At 39.6% G+C, this 23,188-nt stretch overlaps 1 protein-coding gene across 3 annotated transcripts in view; it reads left to right on the forward strand.

The window, feature by feature from the left end:
- The window catches only part of PRKCA (protein kinase C alpha), a 146,929-nt gene that overhangs the window by 44,115 nt on the left and 79,626 nt on the right, over positions 1-23,188 (forward strand). For all 3 annotated transcript variants that reach the window (XM_030287463.4, XM_030287464.4, XM_030287465.4), the window contains exon 3: positions 14,537-14,619. In XM_030287463.4, the coding sequence (XP_030143323.1) occupies positions 14,537-14,619 (83 nt within the window). The remainder of the gene's footprint in view (positions 1-14,536; positions 14,620-23,188) is intronic.

The raw sequence follows: 23,188 nt of genomic DNA on the forward strand, positions 1-23,188 counted from the left end.
CAGATTCACCCAGAATTTCTTAGTCATGTAAAATGTTCTTATTAGATTAAAGTATTAAAAAATCCCCAAAAGCTCAGAGATTTGCATATTCCTTTAATGGAATAACTTTAATGGGTTATTTTGAGCTTCCATTGAAGCAGATATGCTTTCAGCAGATTGACTTAAATGCTAGTTGGGTAATAGAGCAAGAGGAAAAACCATAATCTTTTTCTTTGGAGCAGAGAGTCATTTAAAGCTGAAATATGACTAATTACCACAACTGAACTTGTGATACCCCTTGCACTTGTTAATAGACTTACTGTGTTAATGTCTCTGTGAACAGTTGTAAAACCCAAACAAAGAAAAAAAGCCCTTTTTGTATTTTTAAGACAAATACAATCTTTTATTTTCCCTCACAAACTAAATAAATATATGAAATACCAGTTTACACCATGCAGCAGTAATTTCAAAGAAAAGTTTATATTTGTTGTGGCTTTTCTACAGAAGCTTAACATAACTGAAATAGTTTAAATTGTTTTAAAAACTCTGTTTTGCAGAAATGGGAATGAGGTTCCATTATGCAGCAGGGAAATGAACCATGAATCCTGATTACAGCAATACCTGGCATTACTATTATTAGTTGTAGTGTCAGCTGTTGCTTAGCAGAAATATGTCCAAGACAAAAATGTGAAAGAACCTTTATAATTCTGCGGTTGAATCTTAAGGAAGTGCAGAGAAGGAAGCAGATCTGAAGGCAAGGAAAGAAAGGAGCTGGGCTCTGTCCTCAGCAGGGTCGGAGCGAGCTGTCAGCACCACACATTTTAAAAATAATAGAACACATTCTTTCTGTTCATTGTGTTTTGTTACTCATCTTCAATTTGTTCCAAATTCTGAGTCACTTTCATAAATCTGTTTTTAACGAGTTTTAGCCAGTCAGTGAGTTTCAGAACAAATGCATCCATTGGGTTTCCAGCTGTAGAAATCCTCACCAACTGCATCCACCGTAACTCGGGCAGCCTAGAATTTACCAGTCAGTAAAACAATGAATACAAAGTCCAACCTTTGGCTCTAGGGGTAGATAATGATAAAGGGCAGGCAGATGGCTGGGGAAATGGGGCAAAACCCCATTTTCTGTGTGATTTTCGCCATGAAGGTGCTGAGCCTTGGTGAAGGCTCTGGTGTCCTGCACAGCCCAGGGCAGCTGCTCCAAGCTGGAAGGAGCCTGGAGCTGCAGTTCAGGCACTTCCCTGCCTGGTTTCCTGCTCACCAATCCTTTCCTGGGCAGTAACTTGGAATATTCTGCTGCATCAGCATAAAAGCAGTACTAATGTGCCCAGGAGGGAATGCTTGGATGAGAAAATGCATTTGTGCCCACTCATCCAGGAGTGCCTGCAAAAACAAGGGTCTGGTCCAGGGCAGGAGTGAGCAGCTGGAAAGGTTTCCTTCAGCAGAGCTGCTGCTTTGTGCCCATGTGAAGCAGCTGTGGAACCACAGCTCCTTTCTTCAGCAGGGTTTGACAGGCTGAGCTTGTTTTTAGCTTGTTTTAAGCTTGTTTTTAGTTGTTTTCTGCCCATCAAGCACAGCTGGTCTGTGTCACAGAATTCTTGCTGCACTGCAACTGTGGGCTTTGGGTGTTGTAGCTTTGCCTTCCAATTTGAAGGGATGTTTTCACCCATACTGGTGAAGAAATTGATTTTCTGAAGAAGCTTTCTGTGGAAAAAATCTGGCTGGAGTCTTTGGTGACCTCTCACATTCTCTGCCTCTCTCCTGGCCATTTGCCTAAGACAGTTCAGTCCCTTTTGAAGCTCAATTCTCCACTGACTTTAGGAATTACATATTTGCAAATTAACCATGATGGCTTTAAAGCAAAGTCCTAGCTACACTGAAAATCCACAGTGGATCCAGGTATTAATGGAAGTTTGATCTCTTCTCTAATAGTTTGTTGATGTGACGCTGTTCTGTGTGTGGGATGCACTTGTCCAAACTTTGGAGCCTGAAATTACTTATATCCCTTCAGCATAACTCATGCAGAATTCATCTGTTTGCATGCCACTTGGAGCCTCCTGGAATTTGTTATTTTCCATCTGCATCTCTAACAGTGTCACATTGTTTATGGAGAGAACATGCAGTTTTCTATAAATCACTTGCTTTCATACAGTTTTACTGCATTATTTTACTCCATTTGTGAAGGATTTAAGCACCCTGCAGTGTGCAGCATTGCAAGGCATAAAGTGATTGAGAATAAAAACTATTTTTGGCTGAAATAATGGAATATTCACCATCAGAAATATGAAACAGCATTTAAGTGGGTGAGATGTAATGAATGAGCTGCATTATGTAAAAGGGTATTATTCAAGCTATTAATTATAAGGACTTAAATTCAAATCTTGCAAGGGGGAAAAAGTGGCTTTTTTATCTTGCTCCAAACTAGCTGTGGAATGATCTTTGTTTCCAAACTGAGGTCTAATGAGCAGCATTGCCAGGTAGAGACACTGTTCTGTTAGAACTTGGGCATTCAACATTGAATTCTGTGATTTGGGAAGCAAGAGGTGCGAAAACACAGACAGGAGCTGTGAGGAAACTGCTGCAGTGGGGTGACGCTCCCTGCATCGTGTACCCTGTCCAATAAAGCTGGAGATTTTGTTCTGCTTTCAGTTTTCTTCTTTTCCCATTGTCACTGCCCAGGCTTTAGAGCCCAACAAAGAAACCTAGTCCCTCTGTAGTGCTTTAATTTTGGTCTCTGTGTCATTTCCCAGTGTTGGGACCAGCTGCTCCCAGATGTCACCTGGGGCTGTGTGCCACAAGCGCCTTCATTGGGGTTTCTGCTCTGTAGATTGGGGTTTTCTTTCCCTTCTTTCCCCTGGCTCGCTGAAGTCTAGCAGAGTGCTGCAGTCAAGCAAAGAGACCAGTGAAAAAAATTCTGACATGTGTTTAATTCTTTCTGCAAAAAAACCAAATAGGTCCTTTTTAACTTCTCCTCAGGCCTAGTGACATGATTTATATATATGACACCTCTAGCAATGACTTATCACTTAAAATGGATACATCCACTAGTACATTTAATAGTTCTGGAATAACAAGACATTTCAGGCACCCACAAGTGTATTATGGAGACTTTGTTAAGCTGTAGTTTCTAATTATGTTAAATGCACATTGTAAAAAAATGCATTGCTTTGTTGCAGTGTAAGTAAGAAGGGGGAGATAGGGGAAATAGGTATTGTTCAGGTCAGACAAATTTTAAAGTTCAAAAGCAAGAGGCTTCAGTGTTTTCTTTTTTATTAGTAAAGGTGTTATATTTTTAAAACCCATGAAAAATAGAAGGATTTCTTATTTTAACTGTTAGTAATCAGTGCTTCTAAAAACTGTCAACCTGAAGCCCAAACTTTGGATCTTGTTTTCCTTACCAAGTTATAGATTTGATGTTTAATCCCAGACTGCTTTAATTTTTTTTCAGTTGCCTTTATGACCTGACTTCAAAAGTGCCAATGCCATGCAGTAAAGCCTTGAATAAAAGCACTCTGCAAAGACAGTAATGACAAAAATTGATTTGCTTCACTTTTGCTCTGCAGACCCTTAATGCATGTTCTGTGGTGATTGGGAATGAGTTGAAATCTCATATTTCTTGTTGTTTTTTTTTATTTTGGTTTGAGTCATGGCTTACTGAATTCCAGGCCTTTACTGCTGCTTGAAGATTCTTGGCCAGTTGGAAGCAATATTCTCAGGTGAATGTCAGCTAATTTATCACTGACATTCGTGCCTCGTTTTTCATTTGTGTTAATTTATTGCTTTTAGTAAATACATGGGTGAGGGAATAGTGTTTACCTTTCCATATCATGAGAATACTGCTCAGTCTCTCTGACAGAAACTAAGAAATGCTGTTTATATTGCTGCTTCAGTGAGCCAGGAAAGACTGCACAAATATGTCATGAGCATGCAGTGGAAAATGCACTTAAACAATTTTCACAGTCAGGGTTTTATATGACTTAGTAACAAGAATAACCATGATTGTTTCTCAGAATCAAGAGCTCAAACATAGCCTAAATTTCGCGGAGCATTCTGAGATAATTATCAGGTTCTACAAGTGTTGTCTCTGCTTAAAAATGCTTTAAAATCTTTGTCAGCCACATGGACACAGTGGAGAAGTCGTCTGTTCTTTGACCTAATCATGCCAGAAGGATTGAGTTTCAACAGTGATACAGGTTTTTATTAGATGGATACTTTCCCTGGTAGAAATCTCAGCTACTCTGGTGGTCCTGCAGTTCTGTTTTTGCGCTGTCTGAGCTTCCATGTGCTGTATATTGAGCTAACTTGGGGAACTGCTCCAGCTAAAACCTAACACTGCCAAAAAAAAATGCACTGCAGAAGTGTTTGGACATGGAAACAAGCAGGCAGGGCCACTGGTTCTGACAGCAATGTGCCATGTGTCAAAGTGAAGTGGTTATTTCCCCGTGCCTGAGGAAATGATGGCTCTGTCAGCTCTGCCTGCTGAGGATGTGCTGCCCCAGGAGTGCACAGAGCTGAGCTGGGCCAGCCCAGGAGGGCTTTGCCTGCCCACCTGCTGCTGGGTTCATGCCCTGATGGGCACTGCCTGGTCAGGGGTTCTCTGTCCGTGCTCAAAATGTACCTTTAAAAGTTACAGAGAACATAAAGGGAGTGTTCACAAGAGTCTGTAGTGACTGGACAAGGGACAATGGCTTCAAACTGATGGAAGATTTTCATTAGAAATTAGGAAAAATCCTTCCCTGTGAGGGTGGGCAGGCCCTGGCCCAGGTGCCCAGAGCAGCCCCTGGATCCCTGGCAGTGCCCAAGGCCAGGCTGGAAGGGCTGGGAGCATCTGGGACAGTGGAAGGTGTCCCTGCCATGGCAGGGGTGGGACAGGATGATTTTAAAGTCCCTTCCAACCCAAACGAGTCTATGGTCCTGTGATTCTGCCTGGTGAAAAATCCCACTGACAGTTGCCACAGGGTTTTCTTGCTGGAAACCTCCCATCTCATCTCCTTCCTTGTTTTGAATTTTTTTTCATTAAATCGTTTACAGCAAATATAAATAATTTGTTCATAATTAAATGATATGTTTCCATGGTTTCATATTTTGTTATTTATGAACTGCCAATCTTTGAGCCCTCAGGTACTTCTTGTAAATATCACTTCTGCTATTGGAATGATTTACTGTAACTTATGTCTTTTAGTCAACCATGTAATTTTGATAACTTCCAAACCTACAAAATTAATCTGCTTGTTATGAGTAAATAATATACCCGCCAAACATACCGTGGAAAAGAAATCTGAGGGTGAATATTCTTAATTCTTTAATTGGTTTCCCAATGTGTGTTTTGTCTCATGTGTTGTCTTACATTGGCAACAAATTTCTAACTGTAATTAGTCTAATGTGGCATTCACATTTTTTGTGTGTTTTGTTTTTCTTCTTGAGAAGTTGCAGTTTCTTTGAGATGAAATGTTTATAGTGACTGATGAGAGCAGGAAAGTGATATTGAAGTTTCTAGCAGATGACCCTTTAATAAGATGTATGTAATTGGATAAGACTTGCAACAAATATTGGGCATCTGTTGGGTAACATGGAAATAATGAAGAGAAACAGGAACTGGAAAAATCTTTAATTAACAAAACCTCTTCAATTTCTTGATATAATACTACTGCTGAAAGAGAATGGGTGGATAGGATTTTTTAAACTGGCCTGAATTCTTTGAGAAAGGTGTCTAAAGGAGTTAGTATCTGTTTTTTATTAGTAACCAGGAATTATCAGTTGGTTTTATTAGTAACTGTTATGTGCAAAAGGAGCTGAACTTGATCTTTTTCCTCCATATCCTTTGAAAATTTCAGCTGCGTCTTTTGAACCTTCCTGTTTAAAATACTTTTCTCTATTCAAGACACACTTTTGGTAGGTTTAGACAGGCAGAGAATAATTACTGGCAAAACAAACCAAAATAATGTGTGTTTTTGTTTTCTTGGAATGGAACGTGTGGAGGCCTCAGGGCAGGGATGGCAGGAGGCTGCTGGCTCTGTGAGGTTGTAGTCATCCAAAAACCTGGAGAGGAGAGGAGGTGAGAGGCTCATTACCTTAGAGCAACACGAATTGGTGCTGTGTGACATCTTCTGACATCATCCCACCCCCTCCTTCGCACCTTCCAGTGGGTCACTTCACATCAGAAGTCACCTTGAAGCCTCTCAACTCTCCTCATACAAATCTCCAGTCAGGATTGTGTCCTAACAGGTATTGCAGGAAGTTTATTTCTTGTAGTTCAGTGCTTAGGGTATGGCTCTGTTCATATTTCAAACAGCTTGTTCAGTGTCATCCTAGTCTCACTTCTTGCCACCCTGAAGAAAAATAAACTTTATTTGGCAATAATGAAATTAGTGTATGGCTTGTGTTTGCTGGCAAGGGAGGTTCATTAATTTTGTAAGCACGTTATAGGGTTTCTCAAACACAACTGAAAGCTTAAATTCAAAATACCCCAAAATATTTTAACGTTCAGCTCCTGGCATTCAGCTCTGGCATCTCCCTTTCTGTGTTGGTGTCCTTACAAATCGTACTCACGGGAAATGCTTTTTATGGTTGTGAAGTAAGATGGGGACGGGACGCTGGGAACAACAAGCTATAAGGTTGCTGCTAAAGGGTTCATGGTAGACCCTCCCAGCTGTGTGAGTGTGCTTTCCTTTTTCCATCAGTTTTCCACACCTGCTGTGTGAGTGTGCTTGCCTTTTTCCATCAGTTTTCCACACCTGGAGCTGTCAGGGAGTTCAGCCATTCCTTGGGAGTGTGGCCCAGGCCGCGTTCAGTTGACTGTGGGGTGATTTAACGTCAGGTGAAAGATTAAGAAGCCATATAAGTCTTTCAGAAAGTTGTGTTCATGCATTCCCTGAGCGAGCAGAGCTGTTTCAGCTGGGCTGGCAGTGGGGAGCAGCTCTGGCAGCTCCTGGGCCGGGCTCGGGGTGTGGGACAGAGCTGGGAGAAGGCACCGTGGCTGCTCCTGTAAGAGCAAAGCCATCGCACTTGCTCTTGGCTCTAGAGATGATTTACTCACTGAGCACCTCATTTTTCATGCTGTGGGAGATTCTCTTGTAGAGGCTGCCACTGTGATTTTCCAAAAGCTCTTTGCTTGCTGTCAGTGTCTGGAATTCCAGCTGTGTTACAGAATAAAATGCAACCCATCAGCTGCATTCTGGAGAGTTGCTTTCAGCTTGTATCCCATCGTTTTATACAGCCTTAAAATACGTCATTTTAATATGAGCTGCTTCCTCCTGCTCCCTCTCCCAGCCCTTGGGTTTTGTGCTGGGTGATGCCTCAAACTGAAGGAGCTGCTCTGTTTAAACATCCCATTTCTGCAATTGGGGTCACTGCTGAAATAGCTGAAAAATCTGAAGAACAACTGCTCAGCGTTCACGGGAAGCAGTTCTGGGCTCTCCTGTTGTGCTAGCTCTTTAATTGGAAGAGCTGTGCTGTTCCTCACTGCTGTGCCTGTGTCCAGCCCCAGAGCAGATGAGAGCAGCACCCAGAGGGGCTTTGTGGCTGCAGAAAACACATTTACAGCAGCAGCTCCTTCAGCTGAAGTGAATTCAAACTGCAGAAGAGGTAGAAAAAGTCTATGATTGTGGGTCACCTTTTTTGTTGGTACAAGTTCTCAAAATAGCTATTTCAGCACTGGTTTTGATAGATGGTTTCTGGGTTATTATTCATTTATAAAATGGGACACCTCAAAGGAGGGAGATTAATGGTTTTGTGAAATTTTAGCAAGGGCTTTACATGGAAACAGAGGGCTCTGTCTCAGAAAGTATAGAATTAACAAGTAGATTGAAACGGTGCTGAATATTTCATATTACATTAAATCCTTTAATATTTTGAAACTCTTCCTCAGTTTTGCAAATACTGTGCTGCAGTTTCAGTAGAATAAAATATATCAAGTACCTTCTTTTTCCTGTATGGAAGGCAGAAATTACAAATCTGGTATAATATGTATCTGAATATAGTATTCAGACAGATTTGAATGTGTTATGTGAGGTATTTTACTAAATCCAAACTGCTTCAAAAGCGTGTTAGGTATAAATTTCTAATTTAAAATGTGCAAGTATATATTTATCATTTTATCCCACGGTACTGCCAGGTCTGCCAAAGTTGTTTGGGTAGATGTAAATGCATATGCATTCCCTGCCAGGCACACAGCCTGTATTTTCACACTGTTGTGGAGCTTGCAAAGCCAGCTTACCAGAGACATCCATCTGTTTTCTACTTAGTGTAAAGGAGTTAATGACCTGAGTAGTTAAGACTGCCCAGAGGATATGTATAATCCTTTCACACAAATAAGATATTGTTGCATTTAACCGTTACTTTCTCTCAAATTAAAAAAAAAAATAAATTAAATTAAACAGCAGAGTTTACAGTGGTCATATTTCTGTCCTCCACCTGAGTTTTTTTAGTCTAATTGAACTTGACCAAGCAGAAAATCTGCAGCAAGGTCAGGTATGAACTTGAGATTAGGCAGAGTAATTATTAGCAGGTAGACATGGAGCTTTAGAAATAGAAATAACAATTTATCAATATTGATTTCATGTATTTCTGTACCTTGCCCCAGGGCAGATTTTTGAGAAGGTAGCTTGAGTTTTGCAGAAACAACAATGAAAATGAAGGTAGCCCGTGAGCCAGGGAATGTGTAGCCATAGACAGATTAGGGCAGAAAGAAGGTGCTGTGTGACCTTGTGGGCTCACAAAAGAGCTTTAAGAAGCTTAAGAACAGGTTAAGGTGATGGGCAGAGACGTTGTTTTTCTTATTCTCTATCTTAGCTTGGAACAGACTGTGTCTTGCTGGGCTCCAGGCTGGTTTAGTCAGAAAGGAGTGGGAAATGCCAAGTGGAAAGATTGCATAAAGCAGTTTTAAGTGTTACCCTGGCTACTCTCCTGAGACAGCACTTCCTTCTAGATGGGGTGAAACACTGGCACAAAAGCAAGCTGGTGTATTATAAATTATATATGTTAGAAAAGTTAGGGTAATTCAGTTTTTAAAAATTCTCAGTGGATTCAGTGCATTGGTAGCAGTCAAAGTCAGGGCTGCTTGTGACTTGTGATTGCTTTATAATCTGCAGCCTTGCTTATATTTAAATCCCTGTAAAAGGGATTCATTATGTTTTTACAAGTTATATATGTTCAGAAGAGGAGAAGGACAAATATTGCTACATCCTATATCTTAATTGCTACTCTTCTTGTTTATCTATTCCTAGTAAACTTATTTAAACAGTACTTATTTAAACAAGAAATGCAGTTGGTATTTAATTGGTTTGTCTATTTTTAAGTACTACTGTATTTCTGTTTATTGTAATTGCTATATTTAATCTTAGGATGATCTAACACATGCCATGTGGCACATTCATTCATTCATTCATTGCTTGGTGCTGTGCAGAATCACAGGGCAGCCACAGAGTTGGGCCCCTGGGGAGGTTCTGTGGCCTCAGTGAGAATGCCAAGTGTGTGGAGCAGCAGCACAGCCATGAGTCCTGCTCCACACCCCTGCAGAGACTCTGAAGTGCTCTGGAGCCCTCTGAGAGTAACCCAGGGAGAGTTTTGTTCTTACTGAACCTCTCTGGGAGCTCCTTGGTCCAGTTCTGATTAAAAAGCCCCAAGGCAGGAACCCAACAACAAATACAGAGTGTGCACAGAGTTATTTCCCTCTTGCTGCCCACGAGACCTCCAGTGCTGCTTCCTCTGCTATGGGAATAAATCACATGGGACTCCATTTTCTTCATGGTGGAAAAAGCCCATTCTTTATTCACATAACTCATTTTTATACAGTTTTACAGACCTCATGGGTGACTCTAATTGGTCAGGAGCTTTCTTTCAAATTATTTTCTTGGTTAGTAACAAGTTGTTATCCTGTATTGATTGGTCACTCAAACCCCCGGGGTGTAACTGCAGGAAAAGTTGCTTGTGAGAGACAGTTTTTATTTTTCCATCTAACAGTATAAGAAGAGTTTATACAGATGCTAGTTGGTTTTCACCCAGGAATAAATTGTTCTGTTAATGAACTGCTCACACCAGGATTGCTTTCACTTGTGAACTTGCAAAGGCTACCTTGGCAAGGCCAGCCACTGATTTTAGGAGAGCAGGCTTGATTATATGAAGCCTTTTTAAATTATTTTACTGCATCACTGTGGAATAATCAATGCCTTAAACCTGGAAACAAATTATGTGCCTGTTGTTGTGGGGCACCCAGTAATGCCATGGCAGTGGAGCCACAGATTTGGGGTTGGTTTACATAGAAAAAGATGTGATTTCTGCACTGGTTAAAATGTTATCCGTTTGAGTTGGGACAATAGTCTGGACCACTATGTCAGTGGGCACAGTGGTATTTGTTTTAAGGTTGGGCTTGATGGTTTTGGTGTTCTTTTCCAACCTTAATAATTGTATGATTACAAAAATAAGTCAAAGATGGCTTGAAAAAGGCTCACTGATTTCTTTGTAGATGGTAACTGGCAGTTCAGTTGGCTCTCTGGCAAATACAGTCTCTCCACCCTTTAGGTTTGCAGCTGAATTTGTTTTACTGAATAAATAAATACTGTGGTGTAGTAGAGCTATTTATATCTAGTGGAAAGCCTCACCTACTTTGTTCTTTTGCTTCCAAAAGTGGGAGTTTACAAGTGATTAAAAAAAAAAAAAATCTCTTGACCTTTTCTAATAGTTCTCAGTTGTAAAGCATGTGACTTTTGTCTTGATATTTTTTACCCCTTGTTCTTCAGAATGCTTGTGATTGTGGAGCTCTTCAGCCATATGGCTGAGAGATGTGTGGGCTCAGCAATGGCTTTTCTTCTTTATAGATCATCTAAGGAAGATTGCTTCTGTTTCTGTTCTTTATGATTGCAGTACTTCACTTTGGTCCCATCCATTTGTGTCATATATGAAAGCCATTAGTAGCAATATTTTTTAGCAGAGAACTCTCACCTGACCATATATCATGATAATCTTTTCAGGCCACATAATTTGGAATAAAGCTGAAAATTGTCAGTGGAGCATTGTAACTCCAAGTGACGACATATATGTGTGTATATATATATATATATGTATATATTATTGATAACAAGATGTTTTTCTCAGTGCTGTGCCTGGACAGAGCAGTGCTGGGTAGAATGAGTTGCCCTCCATTATGCACCATAAATCCCACAAACCCTGTGGAGAAACTTCAGCTGGTTTTCTCTGAGAATGCACTGAGTGCTCCAGGTTCTTCCTTGGTTTTGTGCTGCCCAGTTGGCATTTTCTGCTCTCTGGGAGGGCAGGGAGCAGCCAGGGGGATGCCACGTGCCAGCGGAGAGCGAGCAGTTAGTCTGGTTTGCAGCACAAGGCCTGTTTTGTTCTCTGCATCCCTCCCCATTCCTCTCCCTGGGCTCAGGGAACCTTTGGCTCCAGCAAGTCCAGAGCTGGAGAGGATGGAAGCTCGCAGCCAGATTCTATATATATACCACAGATCAAAATCATGCTGTCAAAACATGAAAATACCTCAATAATTTTCTTTTAATTTTAGCTGTCAGGCTCGAGAGCCACTTTGCTCTCAAGCTACTCTGCATAATGTGTGCCAGCTCACTTCAGCTCATGGTAAAGTGTAAAGGAACAAATTTCCTGGCAGCCTCTGCAAAGCAGTGTAATACAACTTTCATTACATGAAGGTGGTGAACATAATGTGATTTCGTTACAGTTGCAGTAAGTGATGTGAAGCTCTTAACATCTTCAAAACAAGTAACAAGTGAGAGGTTATTTTTTATCTCTATTCCTAAAAAAAAAAAAAAAAGGCACATTATTTTAGGCAGATGACACTTTGTTTGCACTTAGCTGAACTAAGTAAATTTTTACATGAGTTCTCCAGATCTGTGTTGCTCCATGAAATAAAGAAAACACTAAAAACAAATGCTAAAATACAGTCCAATGGCTGGATTTCAACTTATAACTTTGGATGTTAAATTATATGTACAGAAATTATGGCTGTCCAATGGATTTCAGTTGACACTTGTTCTTTTCCCTTTGGGTTTATGATTCCATGAAAGTTGCTTGTTGCATTGTTTATTTCTGTGTCAAAGTCTTTGGTTTTCTTTTGAGTATTCTCAAAAGGTGAGACAGGTCTGATGCTTTTGGATCACTTATTAAAGAGCCAGGCTCTTTGGAGATAAGTCACCCATTAGAAATGGGAAATAAAGGAAAAAGAATCAAGGCTGTCCATGTTGAGTTGCCCTCAACTCCTATCAAAGTCTGTTATTAGGCTGAACACAAATTCAGTTTTGAGACTTCAGTAACCAACACTGATAATCAAAGTGTTAGCACACAGTTTTGAGGTGTAGCCCAAGTCCAAAAGGACAAATCCTCCGTGGTTTGCTTACTCTGGCAGCTGAGTTGTCCTTTCCATTGCAGTGTCGTGAGCATCGTTTCCAGGGAAGTTCACAGCTAAAGTTCACGGGCTGGAGCAAACAGTGGCACTCCTCTTCCCATGTCTTTATCTCCATGCTTAATCATATTAAAAACAAGGTCGACATTGTCTCTGGTTGAATGAATTCCTTCACACGCTCTGAGAGGCTGTCAGCTCAGAGACAGGACGTGGCTGGGGTGTTCCAGAAATTCTGCCCAAAACAGATCCCCAGATATTCAATTTTCCTTACACATATTGCTGAATAAAGGCAGAGCTGGAGCAGCCACTCCAAGGTCTGAATTGGAATGGCAGGCATTGGTGAAGCAGCTCCATTCTACAAATCTCCAGATATTCCCATAATATTTCTCAGATCTTTTGCATTGATTATCACATTATATTTTGCAACTTTTACAAAAATAATTTGTTAACTTCTTTATTTTCTGAAGGATATACCAAGATTCCAATTTTTAATTTTTTTTTTTTTTTTTTTTTGCATCTGGTTTATTACTGAAAACACTAATCAGCCTATTGTCCTTGAGACTGGGAGATCTGGAACCAAAAATATAATCTGAAAGTAAAATATGACTCAGCTGCAAGTAATATTAATGGTAATTGCCACTTAGTGATCTTTCAGTTGGTAGAAAACAAACCATCAAAATGATAATTGCAGGATTCACTGGGATTTAGGTTGATTAACAAACTAGACAACCAAGTGGGCAGCATGACTGAGCCAGAGCTGTGGCTCAAGTGGAGCCAGCAGAGCTAATCTGGAATCCATGGAGCAAAACCCACTTTATTCCCTTTGCCCAAGGAACAAACATATGCCACGTCGGAAATAGAACAGTTGGGAACCATTTCTGCATGGGACACTGATGAAAAATAGCTGGGAGGGAGAGAAGGGTGATTAGGCTCTGAAGGCAGACTTAGGGTGGGGATGAGGCCAGGCTGGCATTAGTGGGATCATGGCTGTGACCTGCAGGTGCACCTGGTCACAGCTCTCTTCACTCTTTATTTGTGAAATCAGTTCATGGCTGTTTTAAATGGGAAAGAGAAGTGTTAAAGTTGCCTCATGCAATGAGCTCTTTAGAACAATTTGGTAAATTTATTATGTTTTCCCCTGAAGTTGAGGAAATTCAATGTTTGCAGTTGTTCAGCAATTCAAGTCTATTTTATTCTTGAGATTTGGGAAATAGTGTGTTTTTATGTGTTGGAAATGCAAAATTTCAAGTATTCAGAGAATGCATTACCTATAAACAAGCTGTGAATTACTTTAAAATCATTTCATTATAGTCTCCTGACTCACTGTTTGATGGCATGGTGTTTATTACAAGGTTTTTTCAATCTTAAATCTTGATTATCTGTTTCATCGAAATGTGGACGAATTTCAAAATATCTGAACTAAGTTTAATATTATGAAAGAGGCCATAGTGGGGGTGAAAAGCTGGAATACTGACTCTTAAACTCAGCACCCTCAAGCAAATTGTTCTTTTGCTGTGGTTTAGAGGGATGTGTGTCCTATGCTGTGTGGCAACCTATGGCCTCGATCCCCTGGCAGGAGCTTTTTTATCTGAGAAAGAAAAAGTTCTCTGAGATCATTCATAAATTTTAAATGGGCTTCACATTGCAATCAGGAGCTAATTTTCTTTTCCCATTATCTCCTGCCATTCTGTGCTATGAGAACACTTTGTTCTCTAGAGCAACCTCACTCAGAGAGAGATCTGGTCCCTCACAGAAGGAATTAACTGGGAAAGATTTGGATTTTTGTAGAGACCTTCCCCAGGCATGCAGGGGAGCAAATCCCACACCCAAGGATAGGTTTCATTCCAGCTTAATGTTCCTCACTTTGGTCTCCTGGATGCACATTGACAGTTCCTGTGACAGAGCAGGACTGAGATTCAGGAAATGTGGCTTTGTAGAACTGCTTATCCCACTCTGTATTTGAGCACTGTGGGCTGTCTCCAGCATTAAAGATTTATCATTGTGCAGTCTCTTGGTTTTTAAATGTGAATGCTTATGTCCTCTTTAATCACAGTGTTTGCTTGATGGCTTGTGTCTTTATTTTACATGGGACTCTGCTTGATTACAGGTGAAATCTTTAAGTTTTATTTTATATTTGTTACACCACCAACCACTCTAACTGCTGTTTCCCCCTTTTTTTGCCAGTTTGCTGTTTTGTGGTTCATAAGAGGTGCCATGAGTTCGTTACCTTCTCCTGTCCTGGGGCTGACAAGGGGCCCGACACTGATGTGAGTACACTGACATTTCAGACACTGCTTTACACGGATTTATGTTGTTACACCCATGAGAGAGGATTACAGACAGGATCAATGGGTTCTTCTCGACAGATAATTGAGTCCAAGTGAGTTTTAACAGTTGTGAAATGAACATTTATGGACTGAAAAATCTATTTTTGGTAAGAGCAGTAAGCTTGAGTGTGACCAAGAACAATGTCCTCAGAATGTGACAACCTTGAGGTGTTCACCCAGCCATGAATCAGCATTTTATTTTCTTTGCTTTATGTTGGATTTATTTGACATTAACAATTCCCAGAAGGGCTGAAGCTTTTTCTGAGCTTTCTTAATATCTAACTTATCTCAGAGTGTATCTTTTGAGCTGTCTCTGGTCCTTGTCTCACTGCACACAAAGATCTGTAGCTCCAGTTAAATGACAATTTAATCTTGAGCCAGCTGGCTTACTGGGTTTTTATTCTATTTTCATGTTTGAGCTAGTCTAGAAGTCTGGCTACTCCCATTCCATCCTGCTCTGTCAGTACTTCTTTAACATTTTTGGTCCACAACCAGTTTTTCCTCGCCACACATCTGCCTTCCTGGTGATACACATGTGCAGGATCTTTGTGTCACCCTGCTGAAATAATAAACTGATCTCATTTGTTCACATAAAAATAACATTTCTTTGGGTTTTATAAATCCCACTTTACAGTGAAGTAATTGAACATCTGCTTATGGGAACAATACATTCCAAGTGTTCTTTGTCTGAATGGCTTTGTTTTGTTTCTTATCACATATTCATGCTCTAGATTGTAGGCTATTATTTCCTCTGATAAAATGCACCAGAAGAATTTTCCTGCTAGCTTTTAATGAGCTCCTCATGAATTGTTTCAATATGCCAGCCAGGAGGTCAGTGAACAATATATAGGCAGAAGCCACAAGGGGTCTTGGAAAATTTCAGATATTAAAAAGTTCTCTCATTTTTAAATTCAAATATGGGGAAATGTTGAAGAACTGAGAAGAATTTTTAAAACTTCCATTTTAATACATTTCACATAATTTATATTTAGGTGCAGAAGAAAAAAGCTAAAGTTAGGAGTATAATTACTCTGTTCAGTATCTCTTGTTTAGCTGATAGAGACCTTACTAATAAAACATTCATTAGGCAAGAGCAAGAAACCAAAATTGTTCTTCATACCTTTGCTTTTCTGAAAGTTCCTGATTTCTTTAAGCTTTGCAGTGGGGTATTTGGCTCTGTAAATGTAGTTAACAGCTAAAGCAGGCTTTTGGAATTTGGGAGTTATGTATTTGAAGTGCCTGGAGCTGCAGAGAGGCTGAAACCCAGCTCAGCCCTGGGTGGGTGATGTTCTCATCCCTCATCTGGATGGAGACTGTTGATGGCAAAACCCCTGCTGGGCCCAAAGGGGCCCCAATTTCAGCAAAGGTCTGAACAATTAAAGAATATCTGCTGGATTCCTCCTTCTCTGAATATAGTTCATACCTACAAGCAAAGATTTGTAGGTATGAACTATATACCTACATTTTCTAATCAGAAGATGATTTCTGACTTACTTTGGTCAGTCCTAAAACCACAAGGAGAATAACCAAAATCTGGTTTTAGCTTAGTGCTCAGTTGTGATGTAGGATATTAATGGAAGTTATTCTTGATTGAGAGGTGACACTCTCGAGTAGTTCTGCTGTGTCCACAATGAATGGTTGGGCTCTTAAACGTGTTCTTGATTATTTGGTTTTTTTATAAGATGGTTCCTTGGTATTGTTCACATGAAGTTCAGAAATGACGACACACATTTGTGTGTGAGACCATTTATTTTATTGAGAATCTTTTCACAGTGACAGAATCTGTGAGAGGTTGTTAATGGTCTTTAATATTGCTGACTGCATTTTGTGATTTGGGTTTTTGGGCTCAGTGATTTAATAAATCAGCCTAATGCCTCGTTTCTGTATTTGGGTTACCAAATTATCATTTTCAACATTTACACAGTAGCAATAGCTCAAAAAAGGTTTGAAGATTGAAAGCAATCAGAAAATAAATATGTTTTATTAAAACTGTGCTACATTAGAGGGTACTATTACACAAAGAGGATTGTAGAATATTATACTTTAATTTACTGAAATGTTTGACTATAATTTCAACCCTTTTACAATTCAGCAATTTATTCCTCTCCCAGTTGCTACAAGCTTTGTTCTGAAATGTAGCGTGCTATAAAGCTTATCATAACATTTAGCAGATTTTTAAATATTAAAACATCCTTTTCTAAATTACTTTGTGCAGGTGCACAATTAATTTGTGTACTCAAATGCTCCAATGTAACCTTTCCATTAATTGTAAGAGTAATACTGTCATTAATAAAATTAATTTTCCAGAGCAATAATTATAATAATTATAACCATTATATAATAATAATTTTTGTGTATCAGAATAATGTTAAATTATGGTGCCCTGTACTTTTAATGGAAATGAGGCAGTCCTTGCAAAATAATGCCTTAATAAAGGTGAGTGTAAAAGAGGAAAGTTTAAAATGAATCTCTTCTTGTTCTACTCAGAGTGGCTTAAATGTGAGGTTGGAATGTCTGTTTGTGCCAAAAGTAAAAAAATACTTGGGAATAAAGTGCTCATCCTTGAGTGGCACTGCAGTGGTGGTGTCTGGGGAGCAATATGCTGTTTCAGTGAAACAAGAAGTCACACAATCAAAAAAATTGTGCATTTCCTTATTACTTGGCAAGGTGTGAGCTCTGGTTCTTAGCAAAAAGCAGCCCAGGCAGTTGTTTTCCTGCTGTCTAACAGCTCTCAACAGAAATTATTCATCTTCTCTTTGTGGCCACCTCTTTATGGTGCTGCTGTTGAGTAGAATTCAACAGCTCCTGCTGCTGGTGCCCTCCAGAGTCACAGGAAGCCTCACCTCCAGTTCAGGTGCTCGCTTTTGGAAGATGCTTTTGGAAGATGCTTTTGGAAGATGTTCTTAAAGCTGTTTGAAGTCACAGGTGAAATACTCAAAACTTTGGTAAATCAGTGTAGAACTGTAATAGCAGCCTCAGAAATGGAGTGCTGCTGTAATGAGCTTTGTTAAGATTTGTTCAATATTAAGGGATAATTGGTCAGTTTATTGAAAAATTGAGTTCAGTATTTGTTTTCTTTGTTAATGGAATTCAGTGACCAGAAGCTGTCTTTGTTATATATTAAAATGTTCCTAATTACATGCTGCATGTAATTAAAAAACCCAAGCATTAATTTAAAATAGTGTTTGACTGTATTATGTGTTTCAGTACAAGTTTATAAGACTTTGAGTGCACAAGAACTCACAGATCTTGGCCTCTATTTCCCTTTCAGATTATAATAATAGAGAATCCAAGGGAGAATTATGAGGAAAAGAAATATAAATTTTAAAATTAAAATAATTTAAATGAGAGCAAGTGACTCAACAGTAAAAGGATGTGAAATCTGACTGGGCTTGGTGAGTTTTTAGTCTTTAAACACCTAGAGGAGAATGGATGGGAAGATGCAGATGTGTCCTTACATAAAATCAAACAGCAATTTCTTTTTTGCCCTCTCATCATTGCAGGGTAACTGAACCCAGGGGTGTCAACGGTGACATATTGCAATTTCTAAGTCAATTATCCTCTTGATACTGAAATTATTTGTCAACTTTATTATCTTAAGCACATTTGAAAGCTCAGTGTGAATATGAACAACTGTGAGGTTCTGTGGGATGCTGCAGGAGTTGGCTATATTCATCAGTGCATTGGATATTGGGATAATGCAATTCTAGAGTTCAATATTTCCGATTTTTTTCCTATGTGTTAAGATACAATTTATTAAAACAACAACAAAAAATCACTCATGAAAGGAAGAAAAAACAGTAAAAAAGCAAAAATAAGAGTAAATCAGTGTGAACTGATCATGAAGACACTGGTTCAGAAGAAACTGGAGCAGGATTTTCAGTGGATCACAAGCTCACTGCTGGCCAGCCGTGCACCCCTGCTATGTGGCAGAAATCATGATTCTGTTTTTCAGGGAGATGTTTTATGTTGAATTCTGCAGCTCTTCATTTGGAATTTGGGAAAGAACTAAAGTGTTAAAGTCTTTAAAGCACCATCTTTGAGTATTTTTTTGTCTCTTAACCTGTGACCAGGTCTCTTAAGGGCAGCTTGTGGCAAGGGACAAATAAGTCCATAACAGTGCAGGTTTTGGGGTGAGGTGATGGGGAACTGCTGCAAGGGGCTGCCAATAGAAGAAATTAAGATTTTTTTACTTGGGGTTTCCTTCTGTCCACAGTGCTGTGGATATTCCCTGAGTGCTCTGTGGGCAGATGGGACATGAGCCCTGTGAGGCTCCACTGTGGTTTTCATTTTACAGTTTCTGTGATTCTAGAGCTGGGAGGAGAAAGACTGACCCTTAAAAATTCATGTACTGAGGGAGCAGTGGGAAACTCTTAATTCAGAAATGCTGATGTTGAGAGTGGCAGCAGGGGGCTGGGTTTGCCCTGAGGCTCAGGGAGTGCTGATGCCCACATTTACTGCACTGTTACACTGCTCATCTGATGGCTGAGGCTCTGAGAAAAATGATTTGAAGAATCACCTCTGTACTAAGCCAGAATAAATTAATATAACTGGTCTGCCCTGAAGGCCTTAGGTGTCTTGACCAGTTTTCTTTTTCTGTTTGGTTCCAGGCAATGCTGAAATATTTTTCTTTTTTTTTTTTTTTTTTTCCATTTTGTTTCCCCCACTGGCATTTAATCATGTTTCTAGATCATATTTACATGTAGGAGGCTGGTTTTAGAGTGGAAAAAGAGGGTTGCTTGACTGGCCTAGGGAATTAAAAAATTAAAAAAACTAAACCAAACTCATGAGAAGAAAAGGCAGTAACTGGAAGCACAGTATTAAGATTTACTATGGAACTAGTTAAAAAGGGATTTTAATCAAAAAGCTTTGCAGTCTTTTTCCAAGGATAATGAAATGCAGCAGCAGGGCTTGTCTGATTTGCTTTTAACTCTGTAGTTGATTTTTACAATGGAAAACAACTGCTATAAACGTTGGACATCTTGAGACCAGAGCAGCAACAAATATAATTTAATAAAATATTATAGAATCATTGAATCACTTAGATTGGAAAGGATCTTGAAGATCATCAAGTCCAACCATATCTCACTAAGGTCTGGGGGGCAGGTTTTATCGCTAATCTGAATTTTGAGTAAGAGGCAATCTTTACCCAGCAATATTTTCTTTTTAATTAAGATGAAAACCTTCTTGCTTCATCATAAAAGATACACAAATGCAGGGAGACCTGGCAAGAAGCAGTTCACTGCTTGCCAGATTAACAAAAATGTTCTCTTAAAAAGAAGCCTGTATGAGATTTTGGAAGTGATTCTTAAACAGCTCTGATGCAAATTTTCATTGCATTCCCTAAACAGAGAAAATATAAAGCCCCCTCTATTTACAGATTAAGGAAATAACACAATGTGTTTGTATGTCTGTGGTTTCTAATTATGATAATTATTAACACATTGATTTTGTTTGCAGTCGACATTATTAGATGCAGGCAGTAGGTAATATTCTTAATAAAAAGCAATTACAATGCAAACATATTTTTGTCAAAATATGGTGTTCCTTCCTATATTATCACAGTCTTTTCCCCAAAATTATGTCCTAGATAACAAAATCAGCATGATGACAGTCAGTGCAGTGATACTGAAGGAGCTGAAAATTTTTATTCTTACTGTTATTTATCATAAGTACTTTAAAACAAATTTTACAGGACTGCAAGATAATTTTTCTTACAAAAATAAACATTTTCTTTCTTGTGGTTACCCTGACTTTGAATCTCTGGAGAATATCCAAAGTAGTTTATGTAGCAATAAAGGTTTCTTGCCTATGGTTTTGACTTCAAAGCCCTAAAATTTAATAGTGGGCGAAAGTTGCTTGGTTTTGTAATATTTTAATTGTGTTTTTCCATGGTGCTGTGTGACAGTGGCTCATTACAAGGTGTGGTTATGTTGACAGTGAAATTCCAATTTGAACAGAACCAGGACAGAGGTAAGATGCTTTTTAATAGGAGACAGAGAAATTAAAGAAGGCAACCTGCCCAAAAGGGCTCTGTGCAGCCTGAGGGTATATTGGTACATTTTCCTCCAGCACTGGGAGCAGGTTCTGGGCACAGAGGTTCATGGCATTGCCCATCCCTGCCTGTAATGAGAAGTTTGTGGCTCTGCTCTCCTAAATGCCTTCTCTGAAGTAGCTGCAAGCAGCTTCCCAGGTTACCTGAAAGCAGCTCTTGTGCTGGAATGTGTTTGAATTAATCCTCCCCCGAGAAAACATGTGTACTTTCTATTTCTAAATTAAAGCACAGGCTCCTTTTATTGCAGCTGAAATGGCTTTTAGCTACAGTGAACAATCCTCAGCAAAAGCAGAATTAAATTACAAAGGAACAGGTTCATGAACTTTTATAACTACTGTAAATCCCACCTATTCCCTGTAATCCAATCTCCAAACTGGCTCTGTGGCCATTTGCATGGAAAAGTTTTCCCTGCAGTGTGAAAGGAGCTGTGTGAATCCTCTCCTTGAACAGCCATGGGAAGGAAATCGGTGGTGGGTGTCTGCCTGCACTGTGTGTGACTCCAAAGGAACATTTGCTCACATCCTCCACTGCAGCCCTTCAGGCTTTCAGTTCATGGGGTTTGTGCCCGAGACACTGGGAGTGCAGTTTAGATTTTTGTTACAGCCTCTGAGATTTGAAAGCTCATAGCTTTTTATTTATAAAGAGTATACTTTTTATTTTCCCAATCCAGAAGAGTGCAAGTGTTGAATAGCTGTATCATAAAATTTAGACTTTATATTTTTCTTTCCAGCCTTTTTCCTGTGCAATAGATAATATAACATAGGTGATGCTGGTAAGAGTTAATCACTGAACAGAGCTCTGCTCAGACAGTTAGGAAATGTATATAAATGATGAACCTAAAAATATCCCAGATTTTCACAAGTTAGCACTGCAGAACAATTAGGCAGTGGGACTATAAAAGGAGAACTCACAGCTAAGTTATTCCCAATAGTAAAAAGAAATCTTTTGGATGGGGTGCAGTTGTGGTGGCAGCAACTCCTGGGTGTGCTAATTTTCACCATTAAATATTTCTAACTCCCCAAATTGAAGTTGGCATGATTCCAACAGCACTTATTTTCCAGTTGTTAGGAATATATTGAGTTTTGTGCAATTTGGGTTGAGATTCATCATTTCCTAGTCAGCTCTTGTTTCCCCTTGGCAAAAGTCTGTTGTGTCAATCTTTAAACTCTGTGTAAATGTGCTGATATTTGGATTTAGGGGGCAAGAATACCTAAGAATTACTAATAATCTGTTTTGTTACGTGAGATATCATGTGTAAAGTGCAGCATAGACATTTCTATCAGGTTCCACCCCTAAAACTATGTGGGTTTTAAAATAAAAAAGAGTGATTATGGCACACTGAACTCAGCAGCTAGAAGAGACACAGACAGACCACTGAGAGAGCCTTGCAGAATGCTGGCAATTTTTAGCATTGTCTGTTTGTTGAGGTGGCAGTTCTTGCACCAAAATTAGATTCAATCTTAATTTGGAATAAAACAAGTGGGCTAATTTTGAAAAGCACTGCAGATCCCATATGCTCAGAGCGATTTGAATGTGTCACCGGAGTGTCCCCATCTCTGGGAATGGCTGGGGCTCTGTCCTTGCTGGAGAGGTTTGCTGATCTCTGCTGAGTTGAAGCGGTGTGGCCTCAGCTCCTTGGTGGAAATCACAGCTCCAGTGAAGCTCCTCTGGGGGTGGGGAGGAAAGAACAATTTGCACTCTTAGGAAGGAGCAAAGCTCTTCTGTGGAGGTGTTGTGGCCCTGGAACAGAGAGAGAGGAGAAGCAGGGAGGGGAGGTGGGGACATCCTGGCTGGGAAGGGAGCACTGCCACCCTCCTCCTCTGCAGCTCCATTTATCCATCAGCTCCATTTATCCATCCATTTATCCATATTCCAGGGGTGCTCTGCATCACCTGGAACAGTTTGGTTTCCCTCTTGGCCATTGCTCTCATATTTTCTAATTTCCACTGTTCATTACTGAGGTTGTACTCTGAAGAGATCCAAATAGCTCTCAGGCTTTTCTTCAGCCTTTGGGAAAGATAGGATTTGTCTTGGAGTAATCAGTGACCTCAGGGAACATGTATTAAGTGTTATCTTAATATTCTGTATCATTTTGCAATTGATCTGTTTTTTCTAGCAGCCCAATGAAATTAATGCAAACAGATTTTAAAGGCAGTGGTGCATTACCTGTGCTGAAAAACCAAATCCTGATGCTCCTGCTGAAGTTAAGACGATGCCAGTCATGATTCCCTTCATAATTTGATTTTTGCTGTTCCCTTGCAAGTAAATTAACTGTGGCATGGCCTGTGTAATTAATGAACCTCAGTCCTTAAAGTACCAGTGATCAGTGCTGAGCTCATAAACTAAAGGCAGAAGCATATCATAAATTCTGCTAATGAGAACTTAATTGATAGAAAAGTCAGAGATTGATTTATTCATTTCCCCTTCTGTCCCCATGAGAACAGTACCTGCTGA

The sequence above is a fragment of the Taeniopygia guttata genome, chromosome 18 (assembly GCF_048771995.1).
Source record: "Taeniopygia guttata chromosome 18, bTaeGut7.mat, whole genome shotgun sequence".
Classification (NCBI taxonomy): Eukaryota; Metazoa; Chordata; class Aves; order Passeriformes; family Estrildidae; genus Taeniopygia; species Taeniopygia guttata.